Below are 17,110 nucleotides of genomic sequence, written 5' to 3'. Positions count from 1 at the left end.
CCTCCCATCAATCCAAACAGATGTTAGGTTTTTTCTCTTCTCTTTTTTTTAGAAATTACTTTATCCAAAAAAATTTGTGTCAGTCGCCATTTGTTTTGGCATGTTTCTTAAAGTCCCTTGTATTCAAATTTTGGGTTAAATCGAATTGGACATTTTTAATAATTTTTTGAATTTATTTATTTTTAGCTTCATAAGAAGTAATTGCCTTGTGTGACTATTTACTATAAGACATTTGACTGCTCTACTATTATTATAAATAAGATGTGAGCTTTAGGGTTATTTAGTTATTAATTGTTTATAACACAAACTCATATAAAAGTTCTCAACATTGGGCCTGTTTGGTAATGTTTATATTTACAGTTCTCTGTTTATATATACAAAAAAAAATTGAAAAACGTAAAACAATAATCGTTCGGTGTCTATTTTTGTTTTCAAAAAATTGTAAATAGTTCACAAAATTTACATAGTTCTTGTAACCACAAAAACATTGGTTTCACTTGTTTAGAAAAAAAGTTCTCATTTCTTCCTCCTCCTCCACCCCCTTCGGTCACCACCCATCGCTCATTATCACCACTATCAGCCACTGTCATCGGCCACCACCCATCGCTCATCATCACCACTATCGGCCACTGTCATCAGCCACCACCACCCACTAAAGGCAAACTATTTTCATCCACCATCTCTTGCAAGAAAACACCTTTGGCAACCACCACCACCATCTCCAACCCTTGACAACCATCTTCAATCACTACCTCCTAGGACCACCAACCACCTCCCATCGTTGACAACAACCTTCGGCCACCGCCTCCCGCCCGACACCTCTCTTATTTGTTTTCAAAACAAGTGTATACCAAACATGTTTTTTTTTTTTTTTTTTTACCAAAAATAAGCATGAACATGTTTAATGTTTTGTGTAAACAATAAACTGTAAACTTACCAAATGACACCAAGTGTTTGAGTTTATCTTTGTTGCATACTTAGTTTCTTACAGACATCCCTACATTACGCACTTTCACTAATGATGTAGAATAAAACTTCATAAGCCAAGCAAAAGCCACTAATCCTTACATTGCCACCCAAATTTCTCAATCCTATGAAACATGTTGAATCATACAATCAATAACAATCATAATAGAATTCCATCAAGTCAATTAACTCATTATTGCATCGACTGAATTGGATGAAACATAATATACACAATCCTTCATAACAACTATATATATAAACCAAATCAAACCAAGCCTTAAGTCCTATCAAATAAGGTCGGCTACATAAATCATTATTCTCTATTCGACTCTATCCAAGGCTACATCATTAGCCAAATTAAAAAGATTCATATCCCTATTTATTACACCAGTCCGTGTCAAATTAAAGAGATTCATAACAGCTATATATGTATTAAAAAATAAAAAATATGTATAGGGAAGTACCATGCGAGGGTCCAACAAGCCATTTTCATGTGGCTTTTTAAACTGGTCGTAATAAACACCGCGGTACACTTCAACTTCAGCGGCTTTGTAAATATCGGATTCGGAAAACATCGAAAACTGAATGCTTTTTCTGCACATACAACAACCACCCAGAAGAAAAAAAAATCAAATTAAAATTTATTAGAGGAATTGTTTCTAAGTGAATTAACATGGAAACCACAAAATCTTGTGTCAAATCCGAAATTCACATTTTCCGAGGCCCAATATCCTCGACATAAGGCTTTTTTGTGAACTGAAGGGTTTCTTGGGGTTTGTTCGCCATCTCTAATAGAAACTGAAAACGATCAAATATAAATAAAAGGTATATACAGAGACAGAGAAAAAGACTCTTGAATCAAGCTGTGGGGTTTAAGGCTTCAAGCAAGCAGGTTTTGGATTGTGAAAAGTGTGCTCTCTCAGTGTGAAGGATACGCGCACAGAGAGAGAGAGGGTGAAGCCGCAGGAAACCAAAACAAAATATATTTGAAAAACCCTAAGCCCTTCTTGTTTCACTGACATAAAAGGGAGGATAGAGATGGTGTTTGGGAAGTGAGTTTTTATGTAGATTTTATTAGATGTAGGTTTTTATGAGATAAAAAATTTTTGGTGTTTGGGAAGATAATTGGGTTTTTATGTGGTTGGATGTGATGTTTGTAAGAGAAAAAGTGAAATGATTATGGGGTTGGATGTGATATTTTGTTTGGATATGCTTTTTTTGGTTTTGCAAAACTTTTGTCTTTTAGTAGAAAAAATGAGAAAAAAAAATTAGGAACTTGCTTCCCAAACACCACCACAATATTAGGTGGGATTTAATCGGGATATATAATGAATAATTTAATTTATATTTGTTGATCTGATATATAAACTAGATATATCTTTACAAAATATATTATGAGATATAAATAAGTAACTTTTAAGATTACTCTTATAATATATTTTAAATATCTATATTAGAACTAATGTAAATAAATAAATTAAAAATTCATATTATTTTTTATTAAAATAAATTAAAGATTCATATTAAATTCAATAATTTTTCTAAAAAAAAAATAAATTATATTATATTTATATATTTACAAAATATATTATGAGATATAAACAAGTAATTTCTAAGATTACCCTCATAATATATTTTAAATATTCATATTAGAACTAATGCAAATAAATAAATTAAAAATTCATATTAATTTTTATTCGAACAAATTAAAGATTCATACAAAAATCAATAATTTTTCCAAATAAAAAATAAATTATATTATATTAATGTCAACTTCATAATGATAAAAAAACTTGTATCATATGAAATTCAAAATTTATATTAAATTAAATTCAATAATATTATATTATATTATATTCAAAATTTATATTAAATTACATTATATTAAATTATATGATATTAAATTCAATTCAATTCAATTCAAGTCAATAATATTATATTATATTATATTAAATTCAAAATTTATATTAAATTATATTATATTATATTATATTCAATAATATTATATTATATTATATTATATTCAAAATTTATGTTAAATTATATTATATTATATTTAATAATATTAAATTAAATTCAATAATTATATTATATTAAATTCAAAAATTATATTATATTATATTAGATAGACAATAGGGTAAATTGGACATTTTAAATCATATCCCAACCTATGGGATATGATATAATGGGGGATGGTGGTATTAAATTGGAGGATATACAATCTCATAGTATATTATATCCTCTTTAAAAAAAATTACAAACATGGGATATGTGGACCCCACAATATATAATATTCAATCCCACCATTTACATCTTGGAATCAAACAGGGCCTAAAAGCTTCTGTCGTAAGACAAACACGTGTTGTTTAACAGTATTATAATTGATGGAGAATGTGAGTAAGGTATTGTATTGGGTGATTAGAAAATCTAAGAGAATATATTAATTGATGATTGGTTAGAATATAAACATGTGGTACTCTGAGAATATTGAAAATTTCCCGCTATGAGAGTGTTTGGATTGATTTTAGGAGAGGTGGGATGTGGAAAAAAAATTACGAACACATGGATGCAAGTGTGTTTGTTGGGGATGTAAGATAAAAGGCTATGAGGTATAAGCGTTATTTGCACCCCTTTATATATCAGTAATTTTTTTCCCTTTCTCTTCCTTGTATGTAGTTTTCTCTTAATTTTAACAATTACTGTTTAGATAAACTACCAATAAGTTCTAATAATTAGATTTAATTCTTATCAAGTCTTATTAAAAACAAGTCTTAGTAAAATTGTTGCTAAAAATAAATTTTTTGACAATTTTTTATATATGTTGCTAAAAATTGACAATTAGTGAATTTTTTTGTCACAATTTTTTGTAAATTGTAGTTAAAACTTACAATTTGTAACGTTTTTCTATGACAAATTTTTCAAACTGTTGCTAAAAGTTAAAAATTAGTGACTTTTTTTGGACAATTTTTTTAAATTGTCGCTAAAACTTATAATTAGTGACATATTTTGTAACAAAATTTTCAAATTGTCACTAAAAATTAACAATTAGTAACGTTTTTTAATAGTGTTTGATGAAAAATGTCATTAATTATCATAATACCAATTGAACAATAAGTTTACCTTTTAGGACTTACACGCAAGTTCCTCCTTTTTACTAGTATTTTTCTTTATAAAATAATAAAGATGTTAGGGAAAATTAGGGTTACTTTTTGAACAATTTAAATAAGTAGCTTATTTACTATAAATTATCACATTATTTATATATATCTTTTTATAAAAAGTCAAAAATTACTAAACAAGCAAACTCCAAACTAATCCTTATCTTTCGTGTAGTTTAGAAAAAATACAGTTTTTTTACACTATTGATATAATTGATATGTCTTCCTTGAGCTGTTAATTTGCATAACAATTAAGATATGAATAAAAAATGATGTTATCATATCTTTTTACTAAAATGTATAATTATTTTTGTAATGCCCCGAATAAACCAACATAAATATAATATATCACCCCACATTCACAATAATAATAAATCCCGACTCACAAGAGATATCAGAAGGATGTATTCACCATGTTCCATTACATAACTGCAAATGTTTATACAAAAGTAATCTCACATGCGATTATATATTTATTGATAACTAGTACATGAATCTATAGCATGTGAAATCATTGAACCAAAACGAATAAAGGCCCTCAAAGGCTTACAAATTCCAAGGCATGAGCCTGGTTACACCAAAATGGTTCATCGAACCCATACATGTTAGCCCTTGGCTTTACGAAAAAATTCACAACAAAATAAAAGAGCAATCTACTTTTCACAAAATATATCCACACCCTCAGCTCGGTAGGATCACTACATCTTTACCTGCACCAAAATCTCATAGGAATAAGCATAAAGCCCAGTAGAGAAACTTAATAAAGTATGTATATCTATGCAAGATTTCCAACATTTAATGCAAATGTAAATGCCATGCAATGTCATTTCGAAGATAATCTCATGTCATGCTTTTCTTGAAAATCATCATGTTTTCAATAACATTTTGCAATCTCATCGATTTCAAACTTCAAATTTTAAATCATTGGAGGTAGTAAATACGACACAAGTAATCCCTAGGTTGGTGTCTGCAAGTAAGCTCAACAAGCACTACCAATAACCCCACTTTACCGGTTGCTAACTGGAAGGGAAGTGGTACCTCCTCCACACATGTTTTCGGTCTTTCATCCCGGACACTCAGGCCAACTTATCAATGTCATCTACACCTCCTAACCGAACTTACCAACGTATTTACCCCTTAAACATTTCCATCGTTTTCATTTCAATATATATATATATATATATATATCCCTTTCTCAATGTGAATATTTCCAATCTCAATTCCAAGATGCAATTTATCAATTGAATGAGTATGCAATGCAACAATTTTTCCATGCCTCATAGTATTTCTCCAATTCCAAGTTATTCCAACAATATTACCATAACAATTACATTCCTCATTTTCCCCTTCTCAATGTTATTTCATAAAATGGTCCAAAGTTGCTATCATAGATCATTATATAACAATGAACCTACAATTCGTATACTCTCATATTCTAAATATCTCAAAACTATAGCAAATGCCTGAACAATAATTTCTTTTCACAACAATACTCATATATCATGGAACCTAACAATGTGCAATTTTATAATTACATATGTATATGTATTTAACCAATGGAAATTTAAGTGAGGTTCCCAACCTTCATACATCTAGAATTATCACATTAACAACAACATTAAGAAATTCTCACTCACTCTTTTATTTCAAGAAAAATCCCTTGACCTCCCACATTATCCCCAAAACCCCCAATTTTCTAGGTTTTTCACAAAAACCCTAACCTTTCCTCCTTTCATTTCAAAAACCTTTCTAAATACATCAATCTCAACTCATGATTCAACATTTCAAAGTTTAGAACTTACAAAAGACAAGAGTAGATTTCTTCTACAAAACCATCCATTTCTTGAGCTAAAAACCCATTTTCGAAATAACAAAGGAGAGCTCACAAATCAATCAAAACTAACATAAACATATATATATATAACTCAAAGTAATTCCCTACCTCAAGGTTTGATGAAGAAATGGAGATGAAACCCTAGGAATCTAAGATGCCCCAAACTCAATCTCCAACGTACACAATGAGACTCTAGCTTTGATCTTCAAGACTTGTGAGAGAAGATGGATCTAGACCCAAGGAATTTCAAGAGATCAAGGGTTTTGGAGGTTTATTGGAAGTTTTTAGAGAGAAGGAGGAGCAAAAATGACTTTTAAATTGAGAGAGAAAGGTTAGAAAGTGATACAATTTCGGCCAAAATGAGAATAAAAAGTAGAGTTTCCAGACCTACTAGCGTCTCGCATGTGCAGAGCCTCTCTCCCGCACATGCGACCCTCAACCCTGCACGTGCGGCCTTCCCTTACCGCACCTCATTCCGCACCTGTCTTTTAGGCAGTGTGCAACCCTCAGAGGTTCACCTCTCCCCTCACATGCAACCTCACCTCCCACACATGCGGCCCTGGCCCAGCACCCCAAAAATTTGTTCATTCACTCCCGGACACTCCGAACTCGGCCGTGTACCCTCCAAAGCAAAAGAAAAGTCAACACCAAAATAAACAAGAGCAAGAACTTATTAGAAAGAGACCTCCGGACACCACAAACCCAAATGAATAACAAGGCTTCCAGTCGACCCGACACCCCACAAGACAAACCCAAAGTTTAAATGAAGGAAAGCGGGACGAGTAACGTACACGGTCATCACAATTTTTATTTATTTTAGTATCTATGCACCAACTGTATTAGTTGCGGCCACTTTTATCTTACTAAAAAGCTAAGTTAGATAGACTCTTTGTATTTTGAGAGGTACAAGTGACAACACGACACGAGTACGGGTGCAGAATACAGCCGAGATATGACTAAATACAAATGGATCCAACTGATTTTCTTTTTCTTTTTTTGGTAATATTTTGTTACGAATTTTATGTCTTTTTCATAGTTTGAATAGGAGAAAGGTAATAAAGATGAGAAGAGACTAACTAGCAAAAATAAAAACTTTATTTGAATAGTAACATCCATAACTTGCCACTATGACAATGAGAAGAAACGTGGAATGCTGCTAAAGCAAAGTTGAAGAAACTTGAAAAGGTGAAACAGTGTTGGAGTCGCTGGTGTATTCCAACGCTTTTTTCTTCATCCTTTTTCATCTTCCTCTAGTGTTGCTACTAGGATGGGCAAACATTGAGTTGGGCCGGAACAGGACTATATAGTAAGAATGTGTCATCTCAAACCTAGTCAGCCCCAATATCAAGCCTAATTTAGCCATGCCAAACCCAATCATAAAATAATGTCTTAATTCTAAATCTACCCACTTAACTCAATAGATATTAACTATTTTTTTTCCATCTTCAATGATTATTAAATTATTTAAACTCTTTTAATAATAATTTGAATTTAAAATATTAGTAATAAAATTCAATTATAAAATAAATATAATATTTTAAGAAGTAATTTAATTTAAGCTACAGAAAGAAGTATTTCTTTATCTTTTATTATTTTTCTAATTTACTTTGTAACTAAATAATATAAAAATTAATATTAATATTTTTTAAATGGGTGAGCATGGGTAGGTTAGGCTAAAACTCTGTAGTGGCTCGGGGTCAGATAAAACCAACCAATTTCATTTTTGGTTAGGACACAGACTTGTCCCGATTGTTTTGGACCTTGGGGCTAGTTGCAGCCTAGTGTTTTTGTTTTGAGTTGGTAGTGAACGTGTAAGGTGGAGGTCATATTCGCAAGGGGCTGCTACCGAGCCACGACCAAATGTGAGCGTCAGGTCCTTTAGCCAAAAGTAGGAGTGTACGGTCGCGCCCGCGATGGTGTACGTTACTCGTCCCGCTTTCCTTCATTTAAACTTTGGGTAATGTACATCTAAGGCTCGTAACGTACATCTGAGGCTCGTGACCGTGATGTTGTTGGTCGCGCCCGCGATGGTGTGACTATAAAGGCAGTCAATATGTGGAAAATATCACTTTTTCAAATCTTTCTCTCTCTCTCTCTCGCCCGCCATTTTTTACCCTTTAAGCTTTTCAAGTTTGAGTTTCATCTATTTCTTTCCATTTTCTACCCTTAATTCCATATACCAAAATGTAGACCTTGGTGAGAGCTTCCATCTAATCTGAGCGGATCGTCTTTTCGTTGTCGGTAATTTTTCCAGATTGTCTCCTCTTCGCTTCAAAAGGTAAGGTCTATTTCTTAAACTCAATGTGAGTTTGGTAGTGTATTTGTGGTTTATTTTTAGGGTGATGCACCAATAAATCCCAAATTAACATCTTATACACTATTTAGTCCCAAATGTTTTCTTATGAACCGAACAGTCCCATTATATGGGAAATGACCATTGAGGGCATATACATTATGGTTGTCGCTGGTAAGACTAATGGGCAAGGTTGGTAATTTAATAATGTGAAAATACGGAAATAGGCTAGCAGTTTCGTATGCTGTTACATTAGTTGTTCCTTATTCGGCGATGGTAAGGTTCGATTTGAAGGAAAGATTTTGGGTTTTTAGAAGGAAATATACATCCGAAATCGAAAGGGGAATCTGTTTGGGGCAAGGTAACACTACATTACGGAAACCCTAATTTGAAATAATTTGTCACCATTGTGGTGGTGACGTTCAGTGGGAAGACATTGTGGTTGAAGCGTAAAGGCCTCGTATACTCCGATATCCGACTGCGTTTACGATAAGGATTGGAAAATGGTGTTACGTGATGGGTTGTCTGAGAATGACAAAAAAGAGTGGAGGTATGTTATTTTTTACCGTTTTGTTTTTGATTTTTGAAGTTTTTTTCTTTGATACGGAGAACAATCTTGTGGGGTTGTAATGTTGCTGTTGTTGTTTTGTTTTTTGAAAGGAGTTGTGGTTGTGGCTAGTGTTTAAGTTCGATGTTTATGTTTGGAATTGGTTGTGGGTGTGTGGTTGTGGAATGTTATTTTGTGTTTGAAGACGGTGTTGGGTACGATGTTGGGGATGATGTTATGTTGGGTGAACAATGTCTCTGTTTCCATGATGTTGTTGATTATTGCAATGGCACATTGTAGAATGTTAATGTTTTAATGTTGTTTTCATGATGTTGTTGATTATATTGGATGGAAAATGTTAATGTCTCTGTTTGCATGATGTTGTTGATTAAGGCAATGTCAGATTGTAGTATGTACGTGTTTTGTTGTGCAATTCTGGGTTATTGGGCACGATGTTTAATGTCTCTGGGTTTGTGATGTTCTTTAGCGTGTCAATGTGACGTTGTATGATGTTAATGTGTTAATTATGTTTTGATGATGATGTTGGTTACATTGGGTAGACAATGTTAGTAATGTTAATGTTTTAATTATGTTTCCAGGATGTTGTTGGTTATTACAATGTGACATTGTAGAATGTTAATGTTTAAATGATGTTTTCAAGATGTTGTTGATTATGTTGGGTGGACAATGTTAATGTCTATTTTTTCATGATGTTGTTGATTAAGGCAATGTCATATTGTAGTATGTACGTGTTTTTTTGTGCAATTCTGGGCTGTTGGGCGCGATGTTTAATGTATCTGGTTTTGTGATGTTCTTTATTGTAGCGATGTGATTTTGTGTGATGTTAATGTTTTAATTATGTGTTGAGGATGTTGTTGGTTACATTGGGCGGACAATGTTAATGTCTCTGTTTTCATGATGTTGTTAATTATGGAAGTGTCACATTGGGCTGTTGGGTGCGGTGTTGGTTATCATGTTATGTTCGGTGGATAATGTTAATGTGTATGTGTTCATGTTGTTGTTGATTATGTGAATTTAATAGTGTGGAATGTATGTGTTCTGTTATACAACACTGTGGTGTTTACGTTCTGAGTGCTGTTTGTTATTTGTGCAGGGGTGATTTTGAGGCAGTCTCCACGGAAAAAAAGTGGTGGTGTGGCACGTGACGTAAGCGATTCTAATTTCACGTCAGAACCAATTGTTATGAAAAGACAGGGGAAGATACCATGCAAGGGGAAAAAACAGAATGTCCATGCAGTGAAGAAAATGGTAGTTGACACTACCCGCCTGGCATATCGTTCTAATATAAACGGGGTTATCAAAACCGTGCTAGAAATAAATTTGACAGCAGCCCATGAACGACAACTGCGAAGAACACCATTTTAGGCAATGATTAATTCCATCTGCAAACACAACTTGTCCCCGAATGCATATAAAAAATGCGATGAGACAGTGTTCCGAATACTGCAGACATACAATCCTGAGGATGTACATTGGGGGGAAAGGCGTTCCATTGCGTCGAAACAATATCCGACTTGTTTTTGGCATTCAGTGCGGCGTGGTCCAGCTTGATTTAGCTCATGGGTCGAGGCCACCGTCTGATTTTATTCAGCGTCGCTGCGATATTGTGGAGAGGATATCGTGCAAAAAAATTAAAGAATTATTGGATGATGCAGCACAGGAAAATAGTCTTAATGACAAGGAAGATGTCGCGAAGCTGCTGACATTATATATATGTGCGAAACTGTTTTTTACAACGACCGGAGAGTCTATCGGGTGGGCGTTCGTCCGAGTTATTGACAAACTAAGTACAATACAGTTGTATGATTGAGCTGCTACAATACGTGCCGCGTTAATTGCATTGCTAAACGAGTTTCATGATCAGCCGGAAAGGGTAACCGGATGTGTTGTCGTTTTACTCGTAAGTTAATGTTTTATTTTCATAATGTACTATTTTGTTAGCGACTGACATGTTTGTATTAGTTTGTTAGCATGTCATGTTAACGAATGTGTTTGCGAATGTACTGCAGTTTTTTATTTGTGAACACACCAACCTCATAAAGCCGGAACGACATAATGTGCTGCCAAGGTTCTGCAGATGGAACATTGCAAATTTGACGACCAAAATGAAAGGGGTTGACTTGAGTAACGGAAGACGATTTGAGGTATGACATGGGAGGTAGAGTTTTATGGTTTTAGTGGATGGTACTTGTTGGAGTCGTTAACAATTTTGTAACGTTTTTGGCAGGTAAGGTGCGGTAAACTGGAGGGGGCAATTCTTGAACGGTACAAAATAGGTACGACATTGTTAAGTGGTGAATGTATGAGGATAGAAGGCAAAGTGCTCGACGTATAGCCAGTGTCGGTGCATGTCGGTGTGACACGTAAAGATGTTGGGGCTGAAGTTGTAGAGGCAAGTTTGAACTGTTGGCAAGTGGACTCATCTGCAGAGGTCCATGTTGAGAAAGGCGGATTGACGGATGAGGCAGACACATACGATGGAGGCAGCAAGTGTGTTACGAAGCATGGATTGGGCGTAGTTAAAGAAGGTGAAAGGTGGCCAGTATTGTTCCCAGATCTGCTGGATTTGTCAACCACGCAACCAGCTAAGGATGCAGATATAGAAGCCGGCAGTGGTAGTAATAAAATGAGTGAAGTGCGTGACAGAGTAGCGGAGTTGGAAGAAGAAATGAGGCAGAAATTGGAACGTGTGCGTGAACTTGAATGTAAGGTTACGAGCATGGAACGCGCACTTGGTTCACAAGCTGCAAATTTGTGTATAGGGTTCGAAACTGTCATCAGTTTGAAGGATGCTGAAATTGCACGTTTGAATGCCCTAGTGTCGGAGATGAAAACAACAGTAGCACGGTTGGAGAACCAGGTTGACGAGTACGAGGCGCACGAGGTAACGTAGCTGGCTAGGAACACAACTAAAAGTCATGGCACGTCATCAGACCAACGGGGTGGGTGTGAGTTCACTACAGAGTGGTTTAATGGAAACCAGACGGATGGTCCGGTGAATAACACGGCAAATGTCGTAGGTGACAGTTCTGAATTAAATGAAGCATGCATTGTTGATATTGATGTAAGTAATATCGTAGGTGGTGGACACAACGTAATGGTGGGGAGCAAGGATGGAGTTGTAAATCAGGGGTCAACCTTATGTGCCGGGGCATGGACTCCAGTGGAGGAAAAAAGTAAATGCAATTCTGCTGGCACAGGTAGCGCAGCAACAACAGAGAACAATTCGAACATTAAACATGTTCTTGATCGGCTAAGCAGTGATGTGGTGGACAGGGTAATAGACTTTGTGAATATTGAGGAACCGAACATTACATCATTGGTGCGGCGTGTGAAGAGCAAAGCTAGGCGGGAGTGGAGGTTACATGATTACGAGCATCCTGGGTTGGTGAAGCGTTGCAAACAGTCAAAAGATGAGGGCAATATAGCCAAAATCAGAAATGAGGATGTAGTTAACATTGAAGACGACAAGGGAGGGCGTAAAACATGGGCTGGATTTGTAATAAAAAATCGGTATCCGGTTTGGAAATTGTTGGCTGAAGATGAACAAAAACTGTTGGAGGTGGTGTACACATTTGAATGGGATGGGTAACGTACTCGTTCCGTATTTTACTTGTTGTGTTTTTCTGTGACATTGGTTATTACATTTGAATTGTACTTATGTGATTGTGATTGTGATTTGGTGTAGGGCTGTCATATGGAGTGCAACAGAGTATGGTGTACACGTTAATTTCAAAGACATCCAGTAGCTTGTGCAAGGGGGGCGACTACTGGGAATGTAAGTATGACGTAATATTGTAGATATGAGAACGTCATAACTTACACCATTGACTTGTGTTAAGGTTTTATTAAAAAGGGTTTGGAGCATCGTTTTGTACAGCTAATGTATTTGGAACATGTGAATAATTTGTGTTGCTAGGTTATTGACGCATATGCTGACATTTTAAAACGTTCACAGAACCTAGCGGCTGTTAATCGTGCTAATTTTAGCAAATCTTACTTCCACAGCAGTGTGTGTTCGGTATGTATATGGTATTATGAGTAATGTTACATTGTCAGAAAGTGTTGTGTATTTTTCCCTGACAGATTAGCAGTGTAGATGTGGGTTTTTTATTGGTTTGCAATATTTTGTAGGATATGATGAGGAACCCAAGCGTAGCGTCGAAGGACTGTTACCTAAACGTGCACGTGACTGTTGCATCTGCGTGCAGTACCCTATATACCATGCGAACCATTGGATGACCATGGTGTACGATTCAGACTCGGGGACATGGACACACTACAATTCAATCAAAATGCGTAGAGGCAGTCGAGATGATCATTTTGCTGAGGCGGTGAAAGTGGTAAGTACAAGTGAATGGTAATTACATATATGTGTTCGGGTGTGCGTGCTTTGCGTATAAGGTGATAGGGTTTGTTTAGTGTGACTGATTGGGTCGTGTTACCTAACACAAAACAGTGGGTCGTCGATTACACAAAACGGGTACCAGGAAAAGTGCAATCCATTGTGGGTGTCACATCAGAGAATATCAACGGGCCATTGGAGGCTTTGGGTGATTGTCCCCAACAACACCTGGAATCGTATGTTTAAATTTGAACTCCGGCTTAAATTTGTTCTATTGTCTGTTAAGTTATGGTTTTGGTTTGCTAATGTTGATTAACCTGTTAATGTGTTGGCAATTGGCAGTCCGGATTGTCCTGTTATGGTATGTTTCATCATGCGGCAGTACGCAAATAACGTGGAGATTGAAGGTTCAATGGATGGGATGACAGCCAGTGCGTTCAGAGCAGAAATGGTTAAAGGCATTCATCAATGATCCACAGAGAGGGCTCCGAAATCGGCCTCTACCTTGACAAATTTGGTGGAATGCATAAATTAGCTTAAATTTTTGTTTTTGTTTTTTTTGCTGAACATGGAAATGTTTTGATTATGTGGTAGTGATTTTTTGATGGTCCATTAGCTGCATGTCTGTCACTGGAGAAACACAAAATAGTTTACAGCAACATTGGAATGTTTTGGCAGGGTTACTGAAATGTTAATGAATCTTTTGAGTGTTTTGTTAAGTTGTGTTTGTGAATGATGTTAGTTCTTGGTTTGACATATTGTAATGTGTACGTGTTCATTGTGTTTAGGTAATGGATGGTGTTAAACATAGAAATTAAAGTACTGGATGCTACATTGAAAGTTGAGACGTTTGTGTTTGAAAATGTGTAAAATGCTAGTTCTAGGTTTGCACCGTGGTTATTGTGTTTAGGTAGAGGATGGTGTTAAACCCAAAAATTAAACTACAGGATACTACATTGAAGTTGAAACGTTTATGTTTGAAAATGTGTGAAATTTTTTGCTGTCAAGATTTACTTGGAAAACATGTTAATTGTTAACTTAATGAATAATACATGTAACTTTCATGTGATGCGTCCAGCACCACGAACAAGCAAAAAAATGTTTATAAATATTAATGTATCAGAATTGGGTGTAATAGTAAATGCACATCACACAGCGTAGCTAGTGGTGAGGAAAAAAAATGGTTTTGTCTGATGTGTTTTTGGAAAATTTAATCGAAATGTTAAATGTAGTGGCAGGTGGTAGGGCAGAATGCGTTTGTGAAAATGGGGTGAAATGTGAAAGCAAACCCACATGTGCGATCCATATGTAGTTATAACGTCATGAAAACGTTGCAAAGTCGGAATTTAAATCAACGGGAAAAAATGTTGTTAAAAAAGATAAAATGTAGGAAGTTTCGTGAATTGGGAAAACACCCGCAAAACAGACACAGGAAATAAACTTGCTGTAACATGACTAAATTGGCTCCTTGCAGGTCTTTCTATTGTGGTTGCCAATTTTTCCACACCGACCACAACGGATCCATTGCACAACCTTGCCCTTTGATGGAATTCGTTTACGTTTCGGCTTGCCAGGCAAACGCTTCACCTTTGGGGGCGCTATCATGAAATCGTTGGGCGTAAATGTCGGCTTCTCAACAGTTGGAATGGGAAAAATTGTTCCGCTATACGAAGCTTGAAATTCATCAATACGATAGTACGTTTCAATAGAATCGTATATATTCCGTCCACTATTACGGAAAGTGACAACAGCATGAGAACACGGAAACCTATTCAGCTGCCACTAGAAACATGAACATGATCGCCTTGCCACATCAACCAAAACAGAGGGTTGACTATGCACCTCGTAAACATTGTCATCAGCCTGACTAACACTCCAGCCCCTACTGTCATTATACGCCGTGACCAATTTTTTCTCCATTTTCGGGCATAATATGCCAGTCCACTCCCTTGCCTTAACTCTACGCTCCACCATTTGTTCCATTATTTGACCCCTAACCATGTCGACCAACCTAGTAATTGGAAGATGACGCGCCTCCCGTATCCAGTTTTTAAAAGATTCAGCTGCACTCGACCATATCTCACCGTAACGTTGCCTCCTGGAAAAGGATAATAACATTGAACACAAATTTATTTAAAAAAAAACAAACTGCTAAGCATGTTAGAGTATGTAAGAAATTGGAAAAAATTTAAGCCATTAAAGTACTACACATAACAGGTACAATCAAACTTACATGAAATACGCATTAGCCCAGTGGGATGGATGCAAGTCTTTCAAAAAGTTTTCAATTACAGCCGGGTTACACTCCTTCAACACCTCTATTTTCTGATTATAAGATGGTATAGTAGGGGCATAAGCACATTCTCGGAGCTTCTGCATCAACCCAACTTTACGAGATGCATTAATGTATTTTATTCGGTCTCTTAAATTCATTTGAAGATGTAGCAAACAAAATGCGTGATGTGCTGAAGGGAAAATAATTGGCATAGATTGTAAGAAACCCGCGTGATGATCCGATACGAACGTCAACGTACGCCCGTCACCCACGACTTCTTTAAGATTCCGTAAAAACCACTCCCAATTTTGTTGATTTTCGGAATCAACAATTGCGAAGGCCACCGGAAACAAGCCTACACAAAAATAGTAGACAAATGCATAATTGGAGTACACATCATGGAGTACACATCTGAAATTTTGCGTACAGTACATATATATGTAAAAGATTCATAAAAAATAATCGGAACTGAAATGTGACAATTTTTTTTCTTAGCAAAGAATAAAGGAAAAAATTTGATACGTCACCTTTATTGCCATCTTTCGTGGTAGCAGCTAACAAATTCCCCTTGAATCTGTCTTTCAAAAACGTGCCATCCAAAAAAAGTAATGGCCGACAATGGTTGAACCCATCTATACATGCACAGAAGGACATAAAATACCGAACGAACCTCCCAGTTTGTTGGTGAAATACAAGGTTAATGTAACTGTTTGGGTTCTTCTCTATAACGGAATCACTATACCACCTAAGTTGGTCGAATGACATAGCGTGATCTCCATAGACTTCACCTCTCGCTTTCTCAACCCCTAACCACGCAATCCGGTAACTAATATCCAAATCGTAGTCATTTTTCATATCGAAAACAATGTTCGTAGGACGCGTCAGTGGCTGAGCACGCACCCGATCTGCGACAACGCTTGAAACCAAATCGGACCTCGTACGTAGGTTTGTATGTGTTCGAACAGCAGCTCCACAATTGTGCACACTATCCAACTTCTTAACACATAAAATCCCATTCGATGACAACACCTTCGCATGCACTGACCACGCGCATCCTATGGACTCTGCAAACTTACAAACTGCCGTAATGCGAACTGAATCATTCTTCAAATACTTGAATTGAAACCCGCGTTCCACGGCATACTTGCATAATATTTCCCGAAATTCACTAACACCACCGGCAAAACATTGTCCAACATGGGTAATCCCGAATGCCCATTTAGCAGACAAGAACAACTTTGATTTGTTAGGACAATATGTTGGTAACAGATCCGTCTGATCATGCATACCGAACGTCTAATTACCAAAATTTGACTTCTGACCTTCATGGCAATACGCACCCTCGTAGTTACCGCCCATCAGAACGTCTCGAATCTGAATAAGAACATCAAAATGTTTCAGCCCAAATGACTTCGCAAGGCACAACATGTTTTGGATATCGTCATCGCTATCAACCTTAAACTTCTTACACCCGGGGACATTCCATAACATATACACCGCATCCCGTACCAAGTCGTCGAACTTGCCACAAATATCATCGACCAGTTGCGTGAATGTCATCGCTCAATGCAACCGAGCAACAACATTTGTTTGCCCGTAAGTGCACAACAACAACACATCATCCATGCCTGCCACGCAACCCATAATCGAACCATTAGACGACTAACGTGT

The 17,110-nt window shown here is 36.1% G+C and overlaps 2 protein-coding genes across 3 annotated transcripts in view; both read right to left on the bottom strand.

The window, feature by feature from the left end:
- Window positions 1-2,006, bottom strand: part of NRPC1 (nuclear RNA polymerase C1) — an 83,995-nt gene extending 81,989 nt beyond the window's left edge. For both annotated transcript variants that reach the window (XR_014342563.1, XM_028216027.2), the window contains exons 1-2: window positions 1,679-2,006; window positions 1,431-1,560 (exon numbers count right to left, since the gene is read on the bottom strand). Coding sequence is in view for 1 of the 2 variants with exons in the window: in XM_028216027.2 (XP_028071828.2) it covers window positions 1,431-1,560; window positions 1,679-1,752 (204 nt within the window). In the remaining variant the exon portion in view is untranslated. The remainder of the gene's footprint in view (window positions 1-1,430; window positions 1,561-1,678) is intronic.
- Window positions 2,007-14,619: 12,613 nt separating this feature from the next.
- LOC145800683 (uncharacterized) lies at window positions 14,620-16,726 on the bottom strand. The gene is made up of 4 exons (XM_082890411.1): window positions 15,967-16,726; window positions 15,398-15,794; window positions 15,007-15,262; window positions 14,620-14,946 (listed from the first exon to the last, which is right to left on the bottom strand). Exons 1-4 carry the CDS (start codon window positions 16,724-16,726, stop codon window positions 14,620-14,622), a joined length of 1,740 nt encoding a protein of 579 aa, XP_082746537.1.
- Between the last annotated feature and the right edge of the window lie 384 nt (window positions 16,727-17,110).

The sequence above is a fragment of the Camellia sinensis genome, chromosome 10 (assembly GCF_055761805.1).
Source record: "Camellia sinensis isolate YWXY chromosome 10, ASM5576180v1, whole genome shotgun sequence".
Taxonomy (NCBI): Eukaryota; Viridiplantae; Streptophyta; class Magnoliopsida; order Ericales; family Theaceae; genus Camellia; species Camellia sinensis.
The sequence above is the reverse complement of the archived record's forward strand: the minus strand, read 5'-3'. Positions and strand labels throughout refer to the sequence as shown.

Excerpts from the sequence above, each read along its gene's own strand:
- LOC145800683 (XM_082890411.1), bottom strand. The coding sequence starts at position 16,726 with ATGCATGATCAGACGGATCTGTTACCAACATATTGTCCTAACAAATCA. Across the intron at positions 15,795-15,966 it reads CACGAAAGATGGCAATAAAG|GCTTGTTTCCGGTGGCCTTC; the intron begins GTGACGTATCAA and ends ATTTTTGTGTAG. Across the intron at positions 14,947-15,006 it reads CTGATGACAATGTTTACGAG|TGGCAGCTGAATAGGTTTCC; the intron begins GTGCATAGTCAA and ends TCATGTTTCTAG.